Here is a 20,983-nt window from a genome sequence, read left to right as displayed (position 1 = left end):
TTGAGGTTAAATACATGATGATACTACCAAGAACATGTTCCACTTTAAAATACAGTATTTATGGCAATAAAATACTCTTACTGAATACTTCTAATGGGTAAGTTATTCTAGAAGACACGGACAGAAACGAAGACAGGAATCTACAATTTGTTCAATAAATCTCATCCCTAGTAGCCTGTGACATTTAGTATAATCTGAAAAGTTTCTGTTAAACAATTACTGACACCACTCCACCAGAGGGAAATGGGCAGTTGCTGCTGGAGTAATGTCTGTAATCAGTCGGACGACACCTTGTGCCCATGCCATCGGTGTGAGCAAGAGAACAATTAGATAGGCCTGACTAACCTTTGTCGCTGCATCCACACTGGCACCTCGCTGTATCAGTTCAGAGACAACTTCTACATGCCCTTCTTTGGAAGCAAGGTGGAGAGCATTCAACCCATTCTGATTAAAAAAAAAAAAAGGAAAAAAAAAGAAAAGCAATGGAAAAGATTGGCAACTGTCTTCCAGCATAGCAAACAACATCTCAGGAGACAACTTATTAGATCCCAGTGAGAGGACTGCTTCCAAAAACTATTCTTATGTAAACTTTACAAGAACTAGATTATAAGGAAAGAGTATGAATTAAGTCAGGATATACTAGCTCTGAGGTCTCAAGTTCTGTGTGCTGTCCCATGATCTGATCTAATACAAATGGAATTAAATATAACATTAAATAGTACAACATTCTCCACGTGGAATTGAAATGACCTCCTGGTAAGGGGCAAAACCAAAAGTTTTAATTGGATAAATATGTAAACATGGCTCATGAAAAAACATATAAGTTATCATTGACATGAAGTGCAAATATAAAGACAGATTTGAGAAATAGTGAGAAAGTTATTTATTCAGCAAATTTGATCAAAACATTCTTCAACCTGATTTGAAATGTTGATGTCCACTCCACTTTTTAAGTAGTCAAGAGCCTTTTCCAAGTTGCCAGCTCGAGCCGCTCTCAGGTAACTTGCATTTGTGTCAGACTACAAGAAAAAAGGAAAAAATCCTTTAGAAATAACAGCACAGTTTAAAATTTATTCCCTTGGCAAAGAAGTCACTAATGATACAACATATTGTATATGCATTTAACTAGACAGGAAAGGATGCCAGACTGCCTTACCAAATATGGGTCACATCCTGCCCTCCTTGCTTACGCAGACTCCTGGTGTAAGCAGGCTGCCCACCTGACAGGCAGCACAAGAGTCAGCTTCACGCATAAACGTGCATTATGCAGCACTGTCTAACATGCAAGGCTAGTAGGGCCAGGAATGCACCTGGTACCCAGCATGGAAGACAAACATGGTGAGGCTCAGCACAGGACTCCACGGAAGCCACTCTGCTCTTTCCAAAAGTGCCTCACCACCCTTTGACATCCAAGCTGAACAGACCAGCCCGGCACTGCGAGATCTCACGTGACAGATTTAAAAAAATCCAAAATACTCAACACTGAAGGACTGGACTACCTGAGTGAAAAACATGATTCTACAAATTAAGGCATTTTAAAATCTAATGTCTGGTTATATTTTGTTTTATGTTTTCCATCCTCCCTCATTTTATGGCACATTTTATTTACAGTATCTGTCCACATTCAGTGAAATAGCCAGAAATCCCTAGGTAGAGTGCCATTATGTAAATTGCATTTATTTTTTTTTCAGATCTTGCTTTAAAGATAGCTGTGCAAATTTGCTTTATGATACTTCAGCTCAGATGTAAGGATGGCAGAAAGGATGGTTAAGTCATGAAAGAGACCACTGAAAGTAATTGCCATCCCCGGAGGGTTTTAACAAGTTATGCAAATATCCACCAAGGACGGTTTAGATAATGCTGATCCTGCCTTGGAGCAAGTGGAATGAACTGGGTTAGCTTTCAAGAGGGACAAATAGTATAATCTTTGATTTTATCTTCTGTGCCACAGCTTCCCCTGGCATCTTGGGCAGTCAACGCTCTCTTTTTTTGTGCACTCTTGTCCAGTAGTATAAAAGGAATTGTCTTTTTTTTTCCCCCCCCTCAGTACCATTTCATCACAGGCCTACATCAGTACAACTTTAAGTGCTTTATGATCCTTTAAGGTTCTAAAAGAGTACAATTGCCTTTAGAGAAAAATTAAAGGCTGTAACTGGTGAGATAAATATCAAACACCCTGGCACCAAAGCTCAGCTATTTATCCAGTGCTCAAATAATTTTTTTTTTCCACTCCCCATTTTCTGGGGTTGCTATAGACTTCTCTCTCCTATCAATGCAAACTGGATGTTCTGTATAAACACTGCTTCAAGCCCATCTGAAGTCGCCTTCATGCACAGGATGAAGCAATCTTGGGCATAATGACAGCAAAATGGTAAGTAGCTATGAAGTCTGCTTTCTTCTTTGTACCAGTATGAGCTACAAGACTATTTTACTAGTACTTTCAATACAACAAGCTCTCTTTTCCAAGAAGAGAACCATTACTTATGGACTCTTCATTTTCTACTGAGTTTGGCACACATGGCATTCCACCTTGCAGTGGTAAGTTACCAGCTTACAACCTTCCCCGCTCTTAATCGTTATTTTCCAAGCACACCACGCTAATCATTACAAAGCAACTTCTGTGATGTGCTTCCAACAAAACAGCCCCCAAAGACCAATGTTTAATTAGGTTCTATCAAAAACAAGGTGCTGCCACAAACTACGTGGTCAGAACTGTAAAGACTACGGTGAAGAATAGCTGCCTTGAGAGGTACAGTTAAACACTTTCATTTGGGAAAATCATCTGAGCTGTGCAATGCAGATTATTACAGGAGACGGGTCATTTTCTAAGCGCTTAGCAGCAGCAGCCACTGGGGTAAAAAACAGGTCAGCATTTTATCAGCATTACCAAAGGTATGAGGGAGGACTTAATAGACCGGGAGCCCTTTTTGTCACAGTGTAATGGCATGTCTGTTTGGCACAGTCAGCAGGTGGATGATAATTAACATCAGCTGTTTACAGCTGCTTCTGGGTGGGGAAGGGAAGCCAGCTATGGAAAATCAGTTCCCACCAGTCACATTAATACACACCAGACAAGAAACACAGCTCATACTCAGAAACATTTAAACCTTTCTATTTGCTCAAACAAAAGGGGGGGGGGGGGGAGGGGAGGCAGGAGGATAAATAGCTGATATTCACAATAATAGCCAACTGCTGTTTCACTGTAGAGGGAGAGCAATGCCTATGTCTTTTAAGGACTTGTCTTAGAAGCACTTGCTCGCTAACAGGAGGAAGAACAAAGGTTAGGTCACACTTCCCGCCTGGGGACATATAAAAATGTTTCAAATCAAGCCAGCTCAGGTGCTGCTAAGTGATGCACAAATCTATTCCTGAAATCCCTCAAGCAAACAGCGTGCCCTGTGTTGCCAGTCACCACTCAAGACACTCTCTTTCTGCTCAAACTGTCCAGAAAGCTCACTGACACCGGCAGTCAGGCTGCCACCCGAGCGGTGGGGCTGGTGGGGTGCTGGGCACAACGCCCTGCTCACCCGTCAGCCTGGACTTGTGCGGCTCAGACAGGGACAGGCTCCCAGCACGAGGGGCACTGCGCAGAAAAAGCAGCGCCGACACACGCAGGCAGCACAGTGACAACTAAGAAGCACCCGGAGAAGCTGCCATTTAACAGCACGCCGGGGATAACACAAGCTCTCCCACACTTCAGCTGATCTGACTTGGCACTTCCAGTTTCCACCTTACTGGTTTCCAGTTACTTGAATATGATGAGACCTAGCATGTGAAACTGCACGAGCTGCCTTAGCAGCCAGGGTGTAACACAGCCCTGTGCACTGAGAAACGGGAAAAGCTTTTTCTCTGACCTTGGCTAAAGCTTCCAAGCCCTGAGACTGGGTCAGCTCACCTCAGGTTGGTTAACTCACCCTTTCTGGGCCACCATGCACAGAAGTTTTGAGATTTGCACAGAGGGATAACAGACTGAGGTTGTGCAATCGTGCAAAAAGTTCAGCAGGGCTTCTGGGATTCTCTCCATCCGTTAGGGTCTCTGCCATAAGCAGAAACAAGCCATAACATTAGACAGAAAGAAGAGCCAACATCTTTGGAAACCAAAAGCAATTCCAGTAGTATTGCCAACTTCCACTTTCCCTATAACTAAGGCATTACTTCAGACCTGCTCAGATAGAGAACGGTCTTATAAGCTGCTTCTACCTTGCCGAATGCCTTGAATACCCTTGTTTTTTAAGACATTCCACTTCCAAAACTCAGAATAACCTAGGAACACTATCCAACTTTTACAAATGCAAAGTGCAGGGGTCAGTAAAAAGTGATCAAAACCATCAACATTTTCACATTTCTGAACCTAAATTTTCTCAACTTCACATTTCTATTTTAAGCCTAAATTCAATTTTTAAAATACCGTAATAGAGTATAAAAATGTAATTTCCAGTTGGCACTATTTTGTTTAAAACAAAGTCCCTTTTAGTCCTTGATAGAGCCTGTAATTGCCTCTGTATTGCATAGAGAGGAGCAGCATCAGAGTCTAGGCTCAAATCACTGATTTAAAAGATGAAACAAGCACAACAATAATGTTAATGCTTGTTTATCTGCATTTCCATCATGCCTGGAAGACCATGTCACAGACCAATCAAGGACCTGTTATATTAAATGCATTAAAAAAAAACCACAGTAGGGGAAAAGGATTTTAGGTTTCCAGCCATCTCTCAGGACACCAGCGCAGGTAAGTGCTCCCTCTGTGGGTAACTATTCTTGATACACACCCTTCCACCTTTCACACTAGCTGGCATCCAAAAAGCAAACCCCACACAGACAGCATGTCTACAGGACCTTCCCTTAATGGACCTAATAAAAATTTTCTCCAATCCTAATTATTTAAATCTCAATATTCCTGAGAGGATCATTCTGCCTCTCTGCAAGCAATCTATTCAGGTCCCTACCCCTTTTTTTGGGGTAATCAATCCTAACATGAAATGAAGACGAAAACTGGCTTTTGATTCTCCACTGTCTTGACAATCATCAAGAGAACAACAAGCATGGGACACACACCAACACACCCTGAAGCTCAGATGTTCTTGCAGTCAGCCACAAAGATTGCAGCCCCTCCTGCACGTTCGCACAGGATTCCTGTTGTCAGGCTGTGTCCCCGAAGCCTTCCCCTGCTGTGCCCCCTGGGATGCTACCTTTTCAATCTCTATATCCAGACTCAGATTAAAAATCAAGATTCCTACAAGTGTTTTAATTCTTGGAGAGACAGTCCTCAGACCCTGGGCACAGTGTTTAGTTCTGGAATGGCTATTGAGACTATATTTCATAAAGAGTGGATTTATGAACCTACCAGTACTGATGTGTGCATAATATTAAGCTTTTTCTTCACAGATGGCATGAATTCTCCCCCCTCCCCCCATACTTTCTTGGAAGAAAAAGGAACTATTTCTAGTTTTAAAAAATGCTTAAATGCAGATGACTGGTTAATGAATGCAGTTTTTATGCAATGTATATTTCTTTTAAATTTGTGTATTCCCCTTTAATGTCATAGGCTTTAAAAATTCAATTCTCTACTGTAAAGCAGGCTGATGAGCTTGCAGACTGCGGGCTGCCTGCAGCCCACAACAGGTTTTCCAGTCTGGAGCTCATTTCAACAGGCTTCATCCCAGAGACGTCTCTGGAAAGGGCTGAGGCTGGATAAACCATCCTAGCAGCACTACTCTGTTTCCCAACCTGCTTTACCCCAAGATCCTCCAACATGATGGTCACAGAACCTGTGACGAGCAGGGGTAAGATCTGAGAACCATTTCCCCATTTTAAGGAAAAGCTACAGGAGTTTAAAACATTTCTATTACAGGAAAGAAACTCCTATGTCACTTAGATATTACCTTAAGCCTCCATTTTAAAACAGAAAATGCTGATGCTGACTCACGCTAGCAAATACATATTCACTATCTTTTCCCACAAGTGCTCCCAGGAAGTAAGAGACTATTTAGCATGAGTAAAGACAAAAACTATCAGGAAATTTGCACTGATGTCACCCCAGGGTCTGGCCTGGCTTTTCCATGGGACTAGAGAGGGTCCTCTCAGAAAACGGAGATTATGTACTATTTAGTAAACCCTCAAAAGTGCAAAGCCACTATTTTCAATGTGCACGGGCCCCCTCTCATACTGATGGTATTTTTATTATGCTCATCTCTCTCTCGTGTTCTGCTTACAGCGGCTTCTTTTTCAGATTAAAAATCCAGTCTTTTTTTCACATTGGGAGCAGGGTTTTGTTTTTCACTCCATCTTTAACAGTAGCTGTTGTGAAGGGAAGCCCCCAGCAGGTTCCCATTGTGCAGGAGCAGGGTGCGTTCTGGCTTGAGTCCCAACAAAAAGATGCTAACCATGCCTAACATTTGTTGTGGGGGGAGGCAATGACCTCATTTTAAGGGATGAACTTACGTTACTTCCATTTGGAAATGTGCTCAACAAAACTAGTCTTGCAGCAGCATGAGATGATCTGAGGAAAGAGATGATAACATTTTTGCTTATTTTGATACGGGTGGGCTTACTGCAACTGATGGCATTATATTTGCAGTAAGGTTTCACTCTGACAGGCACTAAGTACAGCCCTGGAAATTGGAGGTCTTTGGCATTTCTTAGAGTTTGCTCCTAAGGTAATTTAGAATTTTCCTCCAAGCAAATGTGTTACATTCACTTGGTAAGGGAAGAAATTTCATTTCAAATAAACTATATTGGCCAGTTAACAGCCATGTCTGAACCATGTGAAATAAACCAGCCATATCATTTTCTTGGGGAGTCTCTTCGTCCATCCTCCAAGCAGCTGTATCCTTTGTATCTCCCTCCTACCTCATAATTAAATCTTTAATTATTTGTTATTAAAAAATTTCACTTGTATCATCTTTATTAGAAAGAGGGCTGGTTGCACTGGATGAGATGATGATCTTTGTGCAAACAACTACGGCTGTACTCGTGCTTTACATACCATACTACCATACGTGTTCTCTTCTGATAAGAATGTGACAGCCTGGGGCCAGCTGCTATCTGCAGTTCTGCTGTTAATTATCCTTCAGAGAGATGCTTTTGGGATCACAGCCCTAAACACAACCACAGGGCAACAGGAAAAGCTCCATCCCTACTGCCTGACAATTCAAAGGAAACATCTTTTGGCTAGGGAAGGCCAGCTATTTTGAATATGATTGCAGAATGAGAAATGCTTTCATTATTGGTTGAAAACCAAAAAAATCCCTCTGTTTGCCCTATCATGCAACTTAATTATCAGCTTTGATCATATTATAGTATTGTGCATGACAAAGTAATAAAAAAATATTATACGGTTTGGAATGTGCCCATAACTGGCCCTATTCCAAATATACAACTACAACGTGTTTTCCACAAGTTAAAAACTACACTGGTTTCAGGCTGCATGAAACCCTTCTTCTTGGTGACACCAGTGGAGACTAAAATACCTCATATTTCTGAAAAAATTGCATGTGAATCTATAATCAACGATATTTGCAACAACTGAGGCTCTATCCATGTACAGTAGTCAACTTTAACATGCTTGTAGAGGAAACTCACACATTTAAGCCATTCAAAACAGAGTGGAAAGCACATTTTAGATTCAGCTCCTTCTTTCTAGAAATCCTTGACCAAACCAGGAAAACGTCCAAGCAAACAAATAAGCCTCTCTCCTTGCTAGCCCACAAGACAAGGTAAGTCTCCGACATGCAGGTCTAGTATACACCATTTTTAAGATCACTTGCACCACTCTGCCTGTTAGAGTCTGTCTTGACAAAATGCTGAATCTGTGCTCCCTGTTACCACCGAAAATGAACCACCCACCTGTACTGGAGTGCAAAATGGCTGAAAAGGACCCAGAGCCTGAGATGTAGGCTGGTACGTACAAGAACATTTCACAGCTTCCAGTACAAGAGGCGTTTATCACTGCCTTTAACAGCATCAAAAAGTCTAGAGCGAGTTGTTTGCTTGCAATGATAAACAAACATCTCCAGTGAAGCTATGATGCATCTTTCTTACTGTGTAAGTCGCTTCGACTTTATGCATGCAGACTTCTTCAGCAGACTATAAATCTAGGCAGCCCTGTGACTTACAATGCAACTAACCCAGCCCTGGGTGTCTTTAAATGCCTGAATGGCCGCTTCCTAAGGAAGTTCAGGCACAAGACAGAAATGAAAAATAGCTGCTATTCTTTTGATTTTCTACAAAGAGCAAAGGGGGTTATGATTTCCAAGGCACAAAGGCCACATACAGAGCTAGATGGGAAACCCTTGCCTGACATCCACATGTAACATGCATAACATATTGAACATAACATCTGAGTTGAAAATGCCCCTGAAGTTGTCATCTTCGTATTATTTGTCACCACAGATATTCAACAAATACAGAATGATTTAACTGCAATTCTAACAAAATGAATATCTGACAAGCCAACAGAGAACACCTGAGCTGAGATCAAACCCACCCCACAGGAACAACGTTCAGACAGGAGGCGAGGGTCTGCACGACTTCTGATACTCTTAGCCAGTTTGCACACATGAGATTTTGAAACCCAAGTTGGATGTGTCAGCTTCAACTAAAGAATTTATGAAAACAATTCCTAGTATGAATGTGTTAAATTAGTAACACCAAAAGCAACATCCTAACATTCCAGGACTACAAAATCAATGTACTTCTGCATGACACACACAATATTTCTAAGTATGCACGAACAACAAATGACAAGAGTTATTTTCTTTGAACAGGAAAATAAGATTCCTTTAATACTGACTTTTCAGCTATCGGACTGTGCTGTGTGAAAAGACAAACTTGAATGACAAAGTAAACTGGGACACACTCTGTTCAAGATTAAAGGCACTGGTTTCACCAGTGAATCACTGTACTCCATTACAAGTGTGTAATCAGGCAAAGAACCAGCCCCTTTGTGAGCAGCTCACATGTATAATCAATGGAAAGGATCCAATACAGTTGATGGCAAAAGGCTTGAGCATCTAAAATACAAGATTCACCCTCCAGGATGACAGCCTCAACTCCTAGAAGTTTATTTCAAATGCTGGGAAGAAACTCCTGAGCCTCTAATGACTCATCTCTCACTCTCTAAAGTTTTCTTATCGTAGACTTACAAGTGAAAAATAAATTACTGGCTTTCATAACTGCTACCACAGTCACAAAGAGCTAGAGAAGCGCTGGATGTGCTTCGAGGGTTTCTTCTTATGTTTATATTCACCTGAAGATAACAACTCTCTTATATGTCAAGTTAGATGAGATGCCATTGATCTCCTCCCTGCTATTTTTCCCTCAGAAACTGGCTACCCAATGAGCATGGAGATAATTTCAGCACATCTCCGGCTCAAATTTAAAGCCATTTTCATGCCAAAGTCACATTCTTCAGATCACTGCATGAATTATGTCAGTTGGTCCACCTCCTATTCTCTGTGTGCCTCTGATTTTTGGATCAGGATCCAGAAAGGAGAGGAAAAAATTTCAGCAATCCTCTTCAAAACATTTTTTTAAAGCATATTTGTCTAAAATTTCAGATGGAGAAAAAAAATAGTGTAACCCTAACTCAGATAGTAGTGCTGATTTTAGGGAGAGAGATTTTATTCACTCAGAACAAGCTCACTACAAAAATATTATGTAAATATGCTTCAATCAGATGTGGTGAAGTGGAAGGTACTGGTAATAAAGTGAAGCAAACTGCATGTCAATGGAAGCATAATGGACATAAACATTCCCTAAAAATACCATAGTAAACAAGCTATAGGAACTAGAGATGAGCTACATAATCTCTTCTATAGCTAGACAGCCTATTAAGAGCTCTCAGCACAGTGCAGTCAGAAGTTTCCTGCTCTCTTTTTGCCTTTCCACTTTATGCCTGCTTTTGAATGCATCTCTCATTCAAAAATCAAAAAAAAATTTGCCCTAGAAGTTTGAACATCATTAAATTGAAAGATTGCTTGAGGTAAACAACTCAAGCCATTTCTAAGGTAGCAAAAATATATGCAGGAACACACCAATTTACACTGCAACTACTGCAAATCCCAGACATAATTAAAGTTTACACTTTTGTAGGCTTAAGAGGCATTTGAATGGCTAGTTTTAAAGATACCTACTATAGTTTTCAATTTTTTGACACATTGTTCAGGATTCTCATAGGAATGACAAACCTTTATTAGTTTATAAATGCTAAAGTATAAGTTTCTTAGCAGGGATTATGACCTCTGTCAGAAGCAAAGAACATCTTCCAATTTACACACCTGAATACCTTGTTGAAAAGAGTCTCTGGCTGGAAAAGCCCACGTAGCTCACATACCAGATACAGAACCTGAACGGTCAGTGAAAATTATCTAAAGAGCTTCCAGGTATGAAGAGGACTCCTGGGGCAAGATTTGCAATGTAGCCATAAACCTTGTACCAGTCAGTTGTGCAGGGCTGGTTAGAGGCACCACATGAGCTTTGCAATCACAGTTTACCTTAGGAGAGCTTGTAGTATTTACAGAACAAGCTGTCCTGACACCTCTTTGTAGAAATGCTGTGAAATATATATGCCCTGGTACAATGAGAAAGAATCAATGCAACCAATAAACCAAATGATTCGAATACCTCCCTAAAGCCAGGGGCTGGCTGAGGTAATTTTGGTTGTTCAGGAGGAAGAAAACCTAGCTAGCACTTCCCAAACTCACGAGGGCAATTGCACACAGGAGAGTTAACAGGTCTCAAATGCAGGAGCTGAGCAACCTGCCAGGACACAATTTAAGCATGATCTGGAGCTGTGTGAGAACCTACTGGAGAGTGCCATCAGCAAATGCTCTGGGCTGCGTTGGCTTGGTCATGCTCTTCCACAGGAGTCGAATCTCCCTGCTGACAATAACCTGCCGTATCTTTTTTGCCATTTAATTCTGCTGCCATGGATATGACCCGGTAACTCCAGATCCATTCTGTAATTCACTGCATTACTACAAACCACAAAGGCAAGGCAGAGCAAACCAGAGCAGGTGTTACGCACACTGCTGCTTGTTACTGCTATAAACATTGAGGAAAACTTGTCTTCTTTCTCCTGGATATGACGCCATACGATGTGGGCAACAGCAGTGTGTGGCCTGCAGAGAGCAGTGGGGCTGGACCAGCCTCCACATTTCCCAGAGCTGCCTTCCTCCTCCTCCGTGATTAAACACTGACATTCACTGTTATGAATTTGTGAAATGGCAAGGAAATGGAATGAAACAGAAAGTTCTATGACAGCATTTGTTGATGCTGTCTAGATGAAATATATTCAATGGTGTATGCAGCAAATATGAATTAGTTTACAAAGTGTTTTTTCCCTCACGCCACATATTCCTGATTTGAGGATTTGCTCAGATTCCAGTAGGAAAATTGCTTTTCCCAGCCCAAGCACCAAAACCTGTGAGCAAAAACTACAAACCAGATCCCTACAGTTGTTATCAGGATTTTAAAACTAGCCTCAAGTACTGACTTTAAATACACAATTCTGTTTTGAAACAGGAGGAGGAGTCTAAACCACCATGGGGGCAAGGCCAGGATCAAGATTTAGAGTTAGAAACAGGATGAAAACAGTAACAGTGAGAACAGTCTTAGCTGTATGGGGTCTTTGAGATGAAAAGAGGGGGAAAGAAAACACTACATAACTCAGTTTTATTCTTAAAGGGAGAAGAAATTACCAAATATAAGGATAAATCACTGCAGATTAGATGGTGCCATTTTCGCACAATTACTGTGCAGTTGCAGAACTGAACAAGTATGTTTCTTTCTTTCAAAGCCACGGTGCACTCAAAAGTTGGAATTCTGTAGAAGAGCCCTGATGATCTGAACATCACGGGAGAGACTTATTGTTTTTTGACAAAAATAAAACCATTTGAACATTCTACTTCACCTTAAACAGACTTCATAATCTATTTTCATCTGAAAATCACCACTATTTCCCAGCATCAGAATAAAATATGTTTGGAAAACACATCATTGTTTAATTGAAGAAAATAATGATATTTCACTAATGAATTAATGTTTTTCAAGCTAGGCTAGAAGACTTTACTATTTTAATAAATGCAGATGTAGAGTTAGTTTTTAGTTTAACCATTGAAGTGAAGACCACAACAGGAAGCTCTGGCCACCAATCTGCCTACCAGCCCCATAGAGTAACCACTTCTAGCATTTGATGATGGAATAAGCCATTACTACACAATGTTAATTAAAATATCACTTCTGAATAGCAAGTCTACAGGATAAGCATACAGTGAAGCAGAGTTTGTTTCTGCCTTACACCCTGCAGGAGACTTGGATATGTACGGAGTGAAAATCAGAATTTACCATAAACAGTAGCAGCAAGAAAAAAATTACAAAACAGATCCCTACTGTACCCCTTCTCCATTGCTCAACTCCATTTCAAATAGCTCCTACACCTTCAATAAACAACGTATATACTAACAGGAAGACCAGTTTCTATGCAACTTCTAAAAACACCTTGTCAAGCACGAGTAAATACCATTCTGTTGCAACACTGAGGGGCACAGCGCGCTGCAGACCAGCACATTGCCAACGCCACAGCTCGATGGCAGCAAGATTTTCAGTTTGTTCTACTCTCCAAACTGTTTCACACAGAATCTAACAGGACTGCAACAAGTTCTGTACTACAAGGGGTCATATAAAGCATCAGCAAAGATATATATCACCCTGAAGACTGATATTATTGTGCTGAAAAAAACAGGAGAGCGCAAATAATGTTCTCAGGACTGAAAAAAGTTTAATCAAGTACCATAAAACATCTGAATCTGACAAAACCTTCTCCTACAAGAAACTGCTTCACAAAGAAAATCCGCCAAATAAATGTTTTCATAGTTTTGAAATTGCTGGTGGAAATGAAATTATGAGCAAGAATAGCATCACCAGAAAACAGCAGAGTTTCAAAGATAATTTTTAACAGGGAGCAACAACCCAGTCCTGTGTTGACAGCGGCAAGTGAACAAAAACATACACATTTAAGAGAACTCGCTGCAGTATTTTGTCAGAGCACAAAGCTATTGCTGACATGGAAATTAGCTAGTGAACTGCTGGGTGCAACCATCAGTAATGTCTCTAAAAAAAAAATACTGCTGTTAATTAACGCTTCCACAAAGCTTGGCACTCATCAATATTAATAACGCCATACCATACTTTTCCTGGGAACCCGGTATTTTAATTCTGCAGTAAAGCAAGCTGAAGATTAATTGTTTTAACTTTGCATTTTTTAACTGATGTGAGTAATTCCAGCTACAAGGAACCTCAGAGCCTAGTTCACAGAGTGCAAGGATGTCATTTCACAGCAGCTTACTCACTTGAGGAATTTTTAAATCGCACAGGGAACATCTTGGAGGTCACTGGGACTACCCCTGATGCTGAGAGTGATATGGGTGCCTCCGTACAGGTCCCTACTAGCATAGTAGCAGCAGGCTCCTTTTTAATTTTAATTGACCTGGATTGTCAGTAGAAGAGGTGTGTTATTTGATAAACACATCTTAAAAAACAGACATTTCCATTAACCCTTTTCAAAATATACAAGATTTGCTAAAACATTTCAGTGAACAAAATTGTTACGTACAACTAGGTTACTTAAGGCCCTGATCGCAGAACTAAACACTACAAAATGTTTCTGCAGTTTTAATCAGCGTCTTCTGCAGAGTGTCCTGACTGGAATGTAGCCATTGGTGAGGAGAGAGAGAACAAGTAACGCCATATACCATTTGAGTGCCACCTCAGCCTATGCCATAATCTAACAGTCAGAACACAAAATACACCAAACAAGCCAAAACGTACCTCTTCCTACATCCAGCTTTGTCTCATACAATCAAAGACTTAAAACACTAATACAAGAAACTCAATATGCAGACTTCACTCTTATTTCAGAATCCATAAATGCTTACTTGTTCTGGAAAGCATTCTCCCTCTTCCACTGCCATTTTCTGTGGCCAGATATGAAACCTGATGACTCAATTAGTTAACACTTTGGACACTGCACCATTGCTAAAAATAGCAGCCTCAGGGAGTGGTTTTCTTTCTTTTTTTTTTTTTTTTTTTTAAAAAAGGTACTATGCACAGTCACTTGTTAGACTTCCCTTGGCTATTTAAATGGCAAAGGACAAGTGATTCTAAGACTATTAAGTTAGTAACAAAGCGTGTCCCAGGATTCCTGGCTCACTTACCATATTTGCTGCCTCCAATCATTCCCCGTGTATGTAATCATGATCTGTGGAATACCCAAAATAGCTGCAGCATCAGCTGATCAGAAAACCACCGCTGCTTGGAATCACTCATGAAACAAGCTTTTGTCATTCTGCTTATCAGCTCTTTCTAATGCAGACTACTTTGAGCTATTTCTAAAGGCAACAATAACATCATTTTACACTCTGTGTGTTTTGAATACCACATATGCCTGCCTCCTACTGCATGGTAATTTTATATTTACTCAGATTTTCTGATGACTAATTATGATAGATTTGTGTCGTTGGTTCTAGAGGCTATTTTCCTGAACTAAAAGGCTGCTCTCTATACACTTGAAGTTTCTAAACTAGAGAGATTAAAAGCAGTACCAAGAGCAAAATCGTTTTGCTTCAGGGGGAAGGCCAGAGAGAGGATCACCATTGCAGTAAAGCAGATCTCTTCCTTTCAATGGAAGCTATTGCCAGCTGCAGGCATTTTCTGCATACTTCCCTACAGTTCCTTATATTAGGAGCGGCTTTAAAGAACATCCACCTTCTGAGAAAGGGAACGCTGAAATCTCTTCAGTTCAGCACAAGCACCTGCACTGCGCATACCGGTTACACATCTCACCTCACCCACACGAGCTGCACACAGATATTCATTGGTACAGTAGAATGGTAAGAGGGTAAGAAAAAAAATTCAACGTCCAACGTTTTTGTCAGACAAGATATGCCCAATGTTTCATTTGGCTATGAAAGGAAATCATTTATATGTAAAATATTTTAAAGATAATTTCAAATTTTTCCATGTTTGCATCGACTAAGCCCAGCCATCAGGCAGTAGCTCCGCGCTTTTGGGTTATAATGCAGAACTTGGTGCTAATTATCTATGTAAAGTCTTTCAGAAGGTGCAAAACTTAAGGCCCCAATGTCCCTGAATAAATATTGTAGGCCACACACTCAGGTGATCTAGCTTGGAATGACCTCATTAATGTCACTGATGATGCACTCAATTAACAACTCGCTGTTTCTGCACATTTTTGCTTATGGCATTATAGTATCTATGACTAAGACCCACTTCTGCCCCTGACTAAATACAGAGAAGGTAACAGCTGCCTACAGAGGTGGAAGAGCCTTCCACCTCAATTGAAGTACAAGACGATGACCAAGTCAGTTTAAATGAATTTGCTTCACTGATGTATCCGCGCAGAGCTCCCTGTAGCAGAGATTTCAATCATCTGCACCAGTAACCTTGGCAATGTCGTTATTGCAGGCTGCCACAACAACACATAGTATGCTGAAATATTCAATTTCTAAAGCTCAGTTTTGGTTTAGCATTACTGCTTGTTTTGAGGACTGAGAGCTATCATTTCAAAACAATAAAAGAAAACGTCCCAGTTTCATCCCAGAAACCCAAGAGCACAGGGTTACTATCCAGTGACTGAATTTTTTTCTAACTGAAGAGTGGTTGGCTCTGAATAAGTATCAGGTGCCTAAATACCCTTCTCTGGCCTTTAAAAAGGTGCTTGAGAACACGGAGAAAGGATATATGTTGATTTCTGTAATGGGATTCAAAGTAACCACACGAAATTTAAAATGTGCAGAATAGTTCTTTTTGTAGATAAAAGGATTAAGTTGGGCAGTTTTATGGAAACTCACAGAGTCCATCCAGAAGACCAAGTCCATTGGGGGGTGGTGTCCCTACGCCACCAGATGCCACTGAAATGCAGCCTCGTGTCGGGGGGGGGTAGCGGCTGGTGACGCAGACCTGGCAATCCGACAGCTCTTCTAAAGCTGAGTTACTGCTTATTTGGAAAGAAGGAACAAAGCTTTTAGAGAAAAGGATTCAACACAGTCTCTGCATGTGTCTGTTTTACCGGCGGGCTGTGCCGCTCGTTCCCTAGGCAGCCCAGGTCCTGTGGACGGTGCCAGCAGGGTCGGAGCCTGCTCCCTCCAGGAGCTCCTCTGAGATCGACCACCCCTTCCCATGGCCGGCTCATTTATTCCGCCAGAGTTACTTTCCTTTTCCAGTCACTGGCTCTTGGCTTTTCAAGTTCACATTAGTATGAGGAGACCAGTGGATGATTGACCCAGACCGTTGTCTATTAACCTCCATAAAACTGTCCTGGTTTAGGTTGTGACATTCGCACAAGAGAAGCTGCCCAATTCTCTCTCCATTAATTTTAAAAGAGCAATGATCAGAATGACAAAAGAAAAGCACAAAGACAAATTAAAATCTGCCAGCACTAAAAAGTCATCTCAGCATATTCACATCCATCAATTCAGCTCTGATTACTGAAAGTTCATGTCATAAACCATAGTGACACTATTTTTTTTTTTTAACCTTCTGGATCAGTTTTGCAGCCTTCGGGATGCTATTAACAAAGGGTAATATAGAAAAGGCTCAACACTAATAGCAAAAATCAATTTGTTATATAGACTTTGGGTAAAATTTCCAGGATCCTTTTCTTACTTTGCATTGTGAATTACATGAATTGCAAATTCCTATAGTCATTCTCAGTTTGGGGAAGGGAAAGGGCCTTGGATACAATCGTGAAATGAGTAGATATGCAAGGGAAAAAAAAAATCTCAACAATCAATCTCCTCCCCTCTTTGCAAAAAGGAAAAACCAACAAAACCCCTTTACAATCTCATTAAAATGGCAGATTTGGTACAGATGGAGGATTCTTTTTAACAGAATAGTAGAAATGTCCTTTTACATTATCACTACTCGGCTCCCCAACCAGATGGAATGCTTATGATAACTGGCCTGAAAGCGACTTGCAAACAAAGCAACACATGGCAGAATTCAGCAGAAAGAAAAACACGGTTTGACATGAGATACAAACAGTATAAATATCTCCCCAAGAACTGGAAAGACGAGCTGAAATAGTTTCAACCATCATCTGGAGTCACTGATCCAGATTTTGCAAGAAAAAATATAATTTTTTTTTCCCCTGAAACTGCGGTGGATGACATTTCAGACAGTTTGGAAAGCTGAAGTGTCAGCTGAAGCCCACCAGAGCAGGGGATTTATAGCTTCATGGTATATCAGGCACCCTTTTCCAAGAGCAAATGGCTGAAGAAATAGCATCAGTACAGATGTGTGCGTATGCAGCTTACACTTACGAAGGGTCCTCAGTTTTAGAAACTTCCTATAGCACAGAAACCAGTGGTAGTATCTGAGAGATTTAATATCATTATCTAAAATTATGCTCTAGTAATTAAAATAATGGCTAACACATGCCACAACTGAGACTTTAAAACGGTTCAAGTACAGACATTGCGAAGGCTACATACAGCAACCAGATGTGCACAAGACAGTTCCCTGGGACCCATAGGCCGTAGGTTCATATCTGAAGCCAGGGAAGATGCATATTGCATACAGCAAGCGAGGCATAGTGAAGCTCATTGGACAGAATCCCCCTTCTTTCCATCTAAGAGACCCCACCTCAAACACATTACACTCTTAACCTCTATGGATAGCTATGAGGCTTTTACAAAGCCACTACCAAGAGAAAATGCACATTACCTCATTTATACTTCAACTGCAAAAATTGTGGACAACGGGAATATATAGCCACAGGAAAAAATCCTTTTCTAGTTATAAAATACCAAGATGATCAGCATCATTTGTGTATGTTTTTTTTTTTAATCTGCCTGTTCAACCACCATCCATCATGAAAATATTGTTTGTTCTACTACCACTCAAACGCTGCCAGCTCAGTTCATCTGCTAAAACATCCACAGAATTAGAAATCTATAGCCAGGAGCATGAAGCAGGCATTTGCTTTCAATAATAATAATAAAAATTATTAAATATACTTAATAAAATAAGGATAGGAAAACAATTCTCCAAATGTTAAGTTGAGGTCACACAGCAAGATGAAGATACACATATTTTTTCTCCAGAATATTTGCTTTATGCTGCTGCGTAATCTATTGCTCCTCAATAGAAAGTATCTACAAAATCTGTAAATCCTGCAGTTGTTTTTTTTCCTTCTTAACTTTGACAAGGATGTTCATCTGCCATCACACCAAATAATCTAAAGCTCTACAGGAAATCCTGTAACTTCTGCCACAAGATACTTAAAATTTCTCTTCAAAGGCTTTCCACAGAGTGAACAGGAAGCCTCTGGTCTCATCCTATTCTTCCTCAGCAGTAGCTAGGATCAAACCTCAAAGACTGAAATGCGATCGCTTTTAAAGGATAGCCTGCAGTAATTTTTCAGAGGTCTCCAAACACTTTAGAACAACGTGCCTCAAAGCCAGCCCTGCTGCGACCTGTGAAATTCAGCACGTTACAGGTATTCAAAATGCCTGTGAAAGACACACACCGAAGCGCTGCAGTGTTTACTCTGTCAAGATCCGCAACAGCTCCTGTTACCTCACCATCAGCACTTCGCCTCCCCGGTACAGGCTGCTTTCAACAGCCAGGCAAGGGACTCTCGGGATTACAGACTAAAATAAGTGACACGTGTGGTATGAGCAGTATGTCCAAAGCATCTGAACCACTATCTACAAAACCACTTCAAATTCCATTTTTTAACCCTGTATTGTTCACTTAAGCTATCAGAGTTGGATACATATTTCCAGCCTGCCCTGCTAATCATCTCAAGCTTTCTGAAAGAGTGCTTTTTGTTTCATTTTCATCCATTAGCTGTGGTTTTCATGCCCAGCTTCTAAAGCTCCTTTAACTTCCAGCTACATTGGGGCCAAAACATCAGCAAACTCTCCCCCAGAATAACCCCATCCCCTGGGAATAGAAACAACTGCGACCAAGTGGCATACAGGCTGTTAGATTAACCAAAACTTCCTGCCCAAAAGGAACCATACAACACTCAAAGCTTCCACCACTGAGACGTCAGCAATTTCTCCTCCTTCTCCTCTAATACATTGCCTATACAAGGCAAAAGGTGCATCTGCCACCTGTATCCTAGAGAAAGGTAATTTTGCAAAACCACTGTCACAATATCGCAGAAATCCCAAATAAGATGCTGTGTGAAAATGGAGCTTACGATAGCACTTATCAAGGCAATTTTTTTTGCTGTCAAGACCACCCTACACTCCTGAAGTGATAAAGAACTAAAGAGAGTGGCAGTTTCATTATACCATCCTGTAGCACCAAGAAAAGCAGCCTCGGTTAAGCCAGCTAAAAGACCTTGGATTTATTAAGATTTCCTTCTCTCCCACTGATCCCCTAGAAGACACCCATGTCATTGATTTGCTATGGACAGCACCTCAATAAGCCTTTGGAAAAAAATGGGCTAATAAAGCTGCAAGCTGGAAGAAGCGTTTACATAAGCATCATGATGAAAATTACATGATCGACTCCTGAGCAAATTGACTTGACACCATCATGCTTGAAAAAGAACTAGTAAAAGCCAATTAGGAAGGGAAAAACCAAAAGCGAGAGACTCCAGGCAGCTCTGTGTTTAGTCAAACCACAGACCTCACATGAACTCTTACGGAGATGAGAGGAAGAGCAAGGGCAAAGAACTATATATGGAAAGCACAAGGAGACTTGATATCAGATCTTCCTATATCATCTTGAAGCATTGTCGATGTTTGCAAATTCTCTGCTGATTAATCAGATGGCTTGTTGCATGTCACGCATCTTGTTCCAACTCATACTAAAAATTGGGATTTTGTACAAATTGAAAGCAGTAACTGCCTTACTCCTTCTTTGACATACTTCACAGGAGCAGAGGATTCCAGAAAGTGGAGGTTCCTTGGATCTGAACACTAGAGCTCAGCATTTTCACTAAATACAGAGTTTATATTTGTTAACAGAAAATAATACTAGCAGGCTAAAGAAATCAGTGGCTATTGATGGTCTCCATAGGTAAACATACGTAGGGAAACAAAAATCACATGCTAACTTATTGCACCACAGCACAAGAAAATAAAGAACATTCAGAAATAACTTTTTCAGTTTTTTAGGAATACACCAAAGAACTAGTTGAAAGTACCAGAGGAATGTTACATAAAGCATACCGTCCATTTGTGCATGGTATCCATGTGACTAAAAGTTGGCTCTTAGACTGAATCCTATTTCTAGCAATATTCAATATTCCAGCATTGCCAGGAGCAAAGAACTAATCATTAAGATTCATGGTGACAACAGCAAAATATTTCATCCTAAAGTTGAGTTAAGCACCAGAAATATGACTGCTGGCAAATAAACCATTCCAAACACTCCCCTCTCTCTGTTGTCTATCTTTTAGGCTTAATCTGAACATAACCGCGATATGAGGCCACAGAACTGCCAGATGGTTTCAAAACGTTCAGACATGGTTTCTGCACAGAGGAAGACATTTCTATCGTGTAATACATTCTAAGAGCAACACTGCAAAAGCAGTAATTGTCCAGGATACCTGACAACTGACTGCCTCTGCAAGACCTGAGCCAAAACCCCCCTCACTATGAACAGAATGTTTTTTACATCTTGACTTTGCTCATTCCTCAAGACCACCTAGGGAAAAAATTCAAATGAAAACAGGAGCAGACTTAAACACCAAGAGTGATATGCAAGTGTATCCACTCACCATGGGAAGTAGGGCATATGATTTATCTGCTGCCCTGTGAAATAAATGCAACATAACACATCTATCATGTAAGTATAGCGGCTTACTAATCTTTGTTTAGAGATGGTGCAGGGCATTATCCAATAAAAGAAAAACAGAACCACTGAACTAATTATAACCAATCCTTTGATCTGTTCTCAAATGCAGCGGAGACAATTAGACGGGGCAGTATTATGACCAAGGCTG

At 40.7% G+C, this 20,983-nt stretch overlaps 1 protein-coding gene across 5 annotated transcripts in view; it reads right to left on the bottom strand.

Moving 5' to 3' along the window:
- Positions 1-20,983, bottom strand: part of ANK3 (ankyrin 3) — a 375,938-nt gene that overhangs the window by 148,674 nt on the left and 206,281 nt on the right. For all 5 annotated transcript variants that reach the window (XM_075109653.1, XM_075109651.1, XM_075109649.1 and 2 more), the window contains 2 exons: positions 918-1,019; positions 346-444 (listed from right to left, as the gene is read on the bottom strand). In XM_075109653.1, the coding sequence (XP_074965754.1) occupies positions 346-444; positions 918-1,019 (201 nt within the window). The remainder of the gene's footprint in view (positions 1-345; positions 445-917; positions 1,020-20,983) is intronic.

Source organism: Phalacrocorax aristotelis, chromosome 14 (assembly GCF_949628215.1).
Source record: "Phalacrocorax aristotelis chromosome 14, bGulAri2.1, whole genome shotgun sequence".
Classification (NCBI taxonomy): domain Eukaryota; kingdom Metazoa; phylum Chordata; class Aves; order Suliformes; family Phalacrocoracidae; genus Phalacrocorax; species Phalacrocorax aristotelis.
The sequence above is the reverse complement of the archived record's forward strand: the minus strand, read 5'-3'. Positions and strand labels throughout refer to the sequence as shown.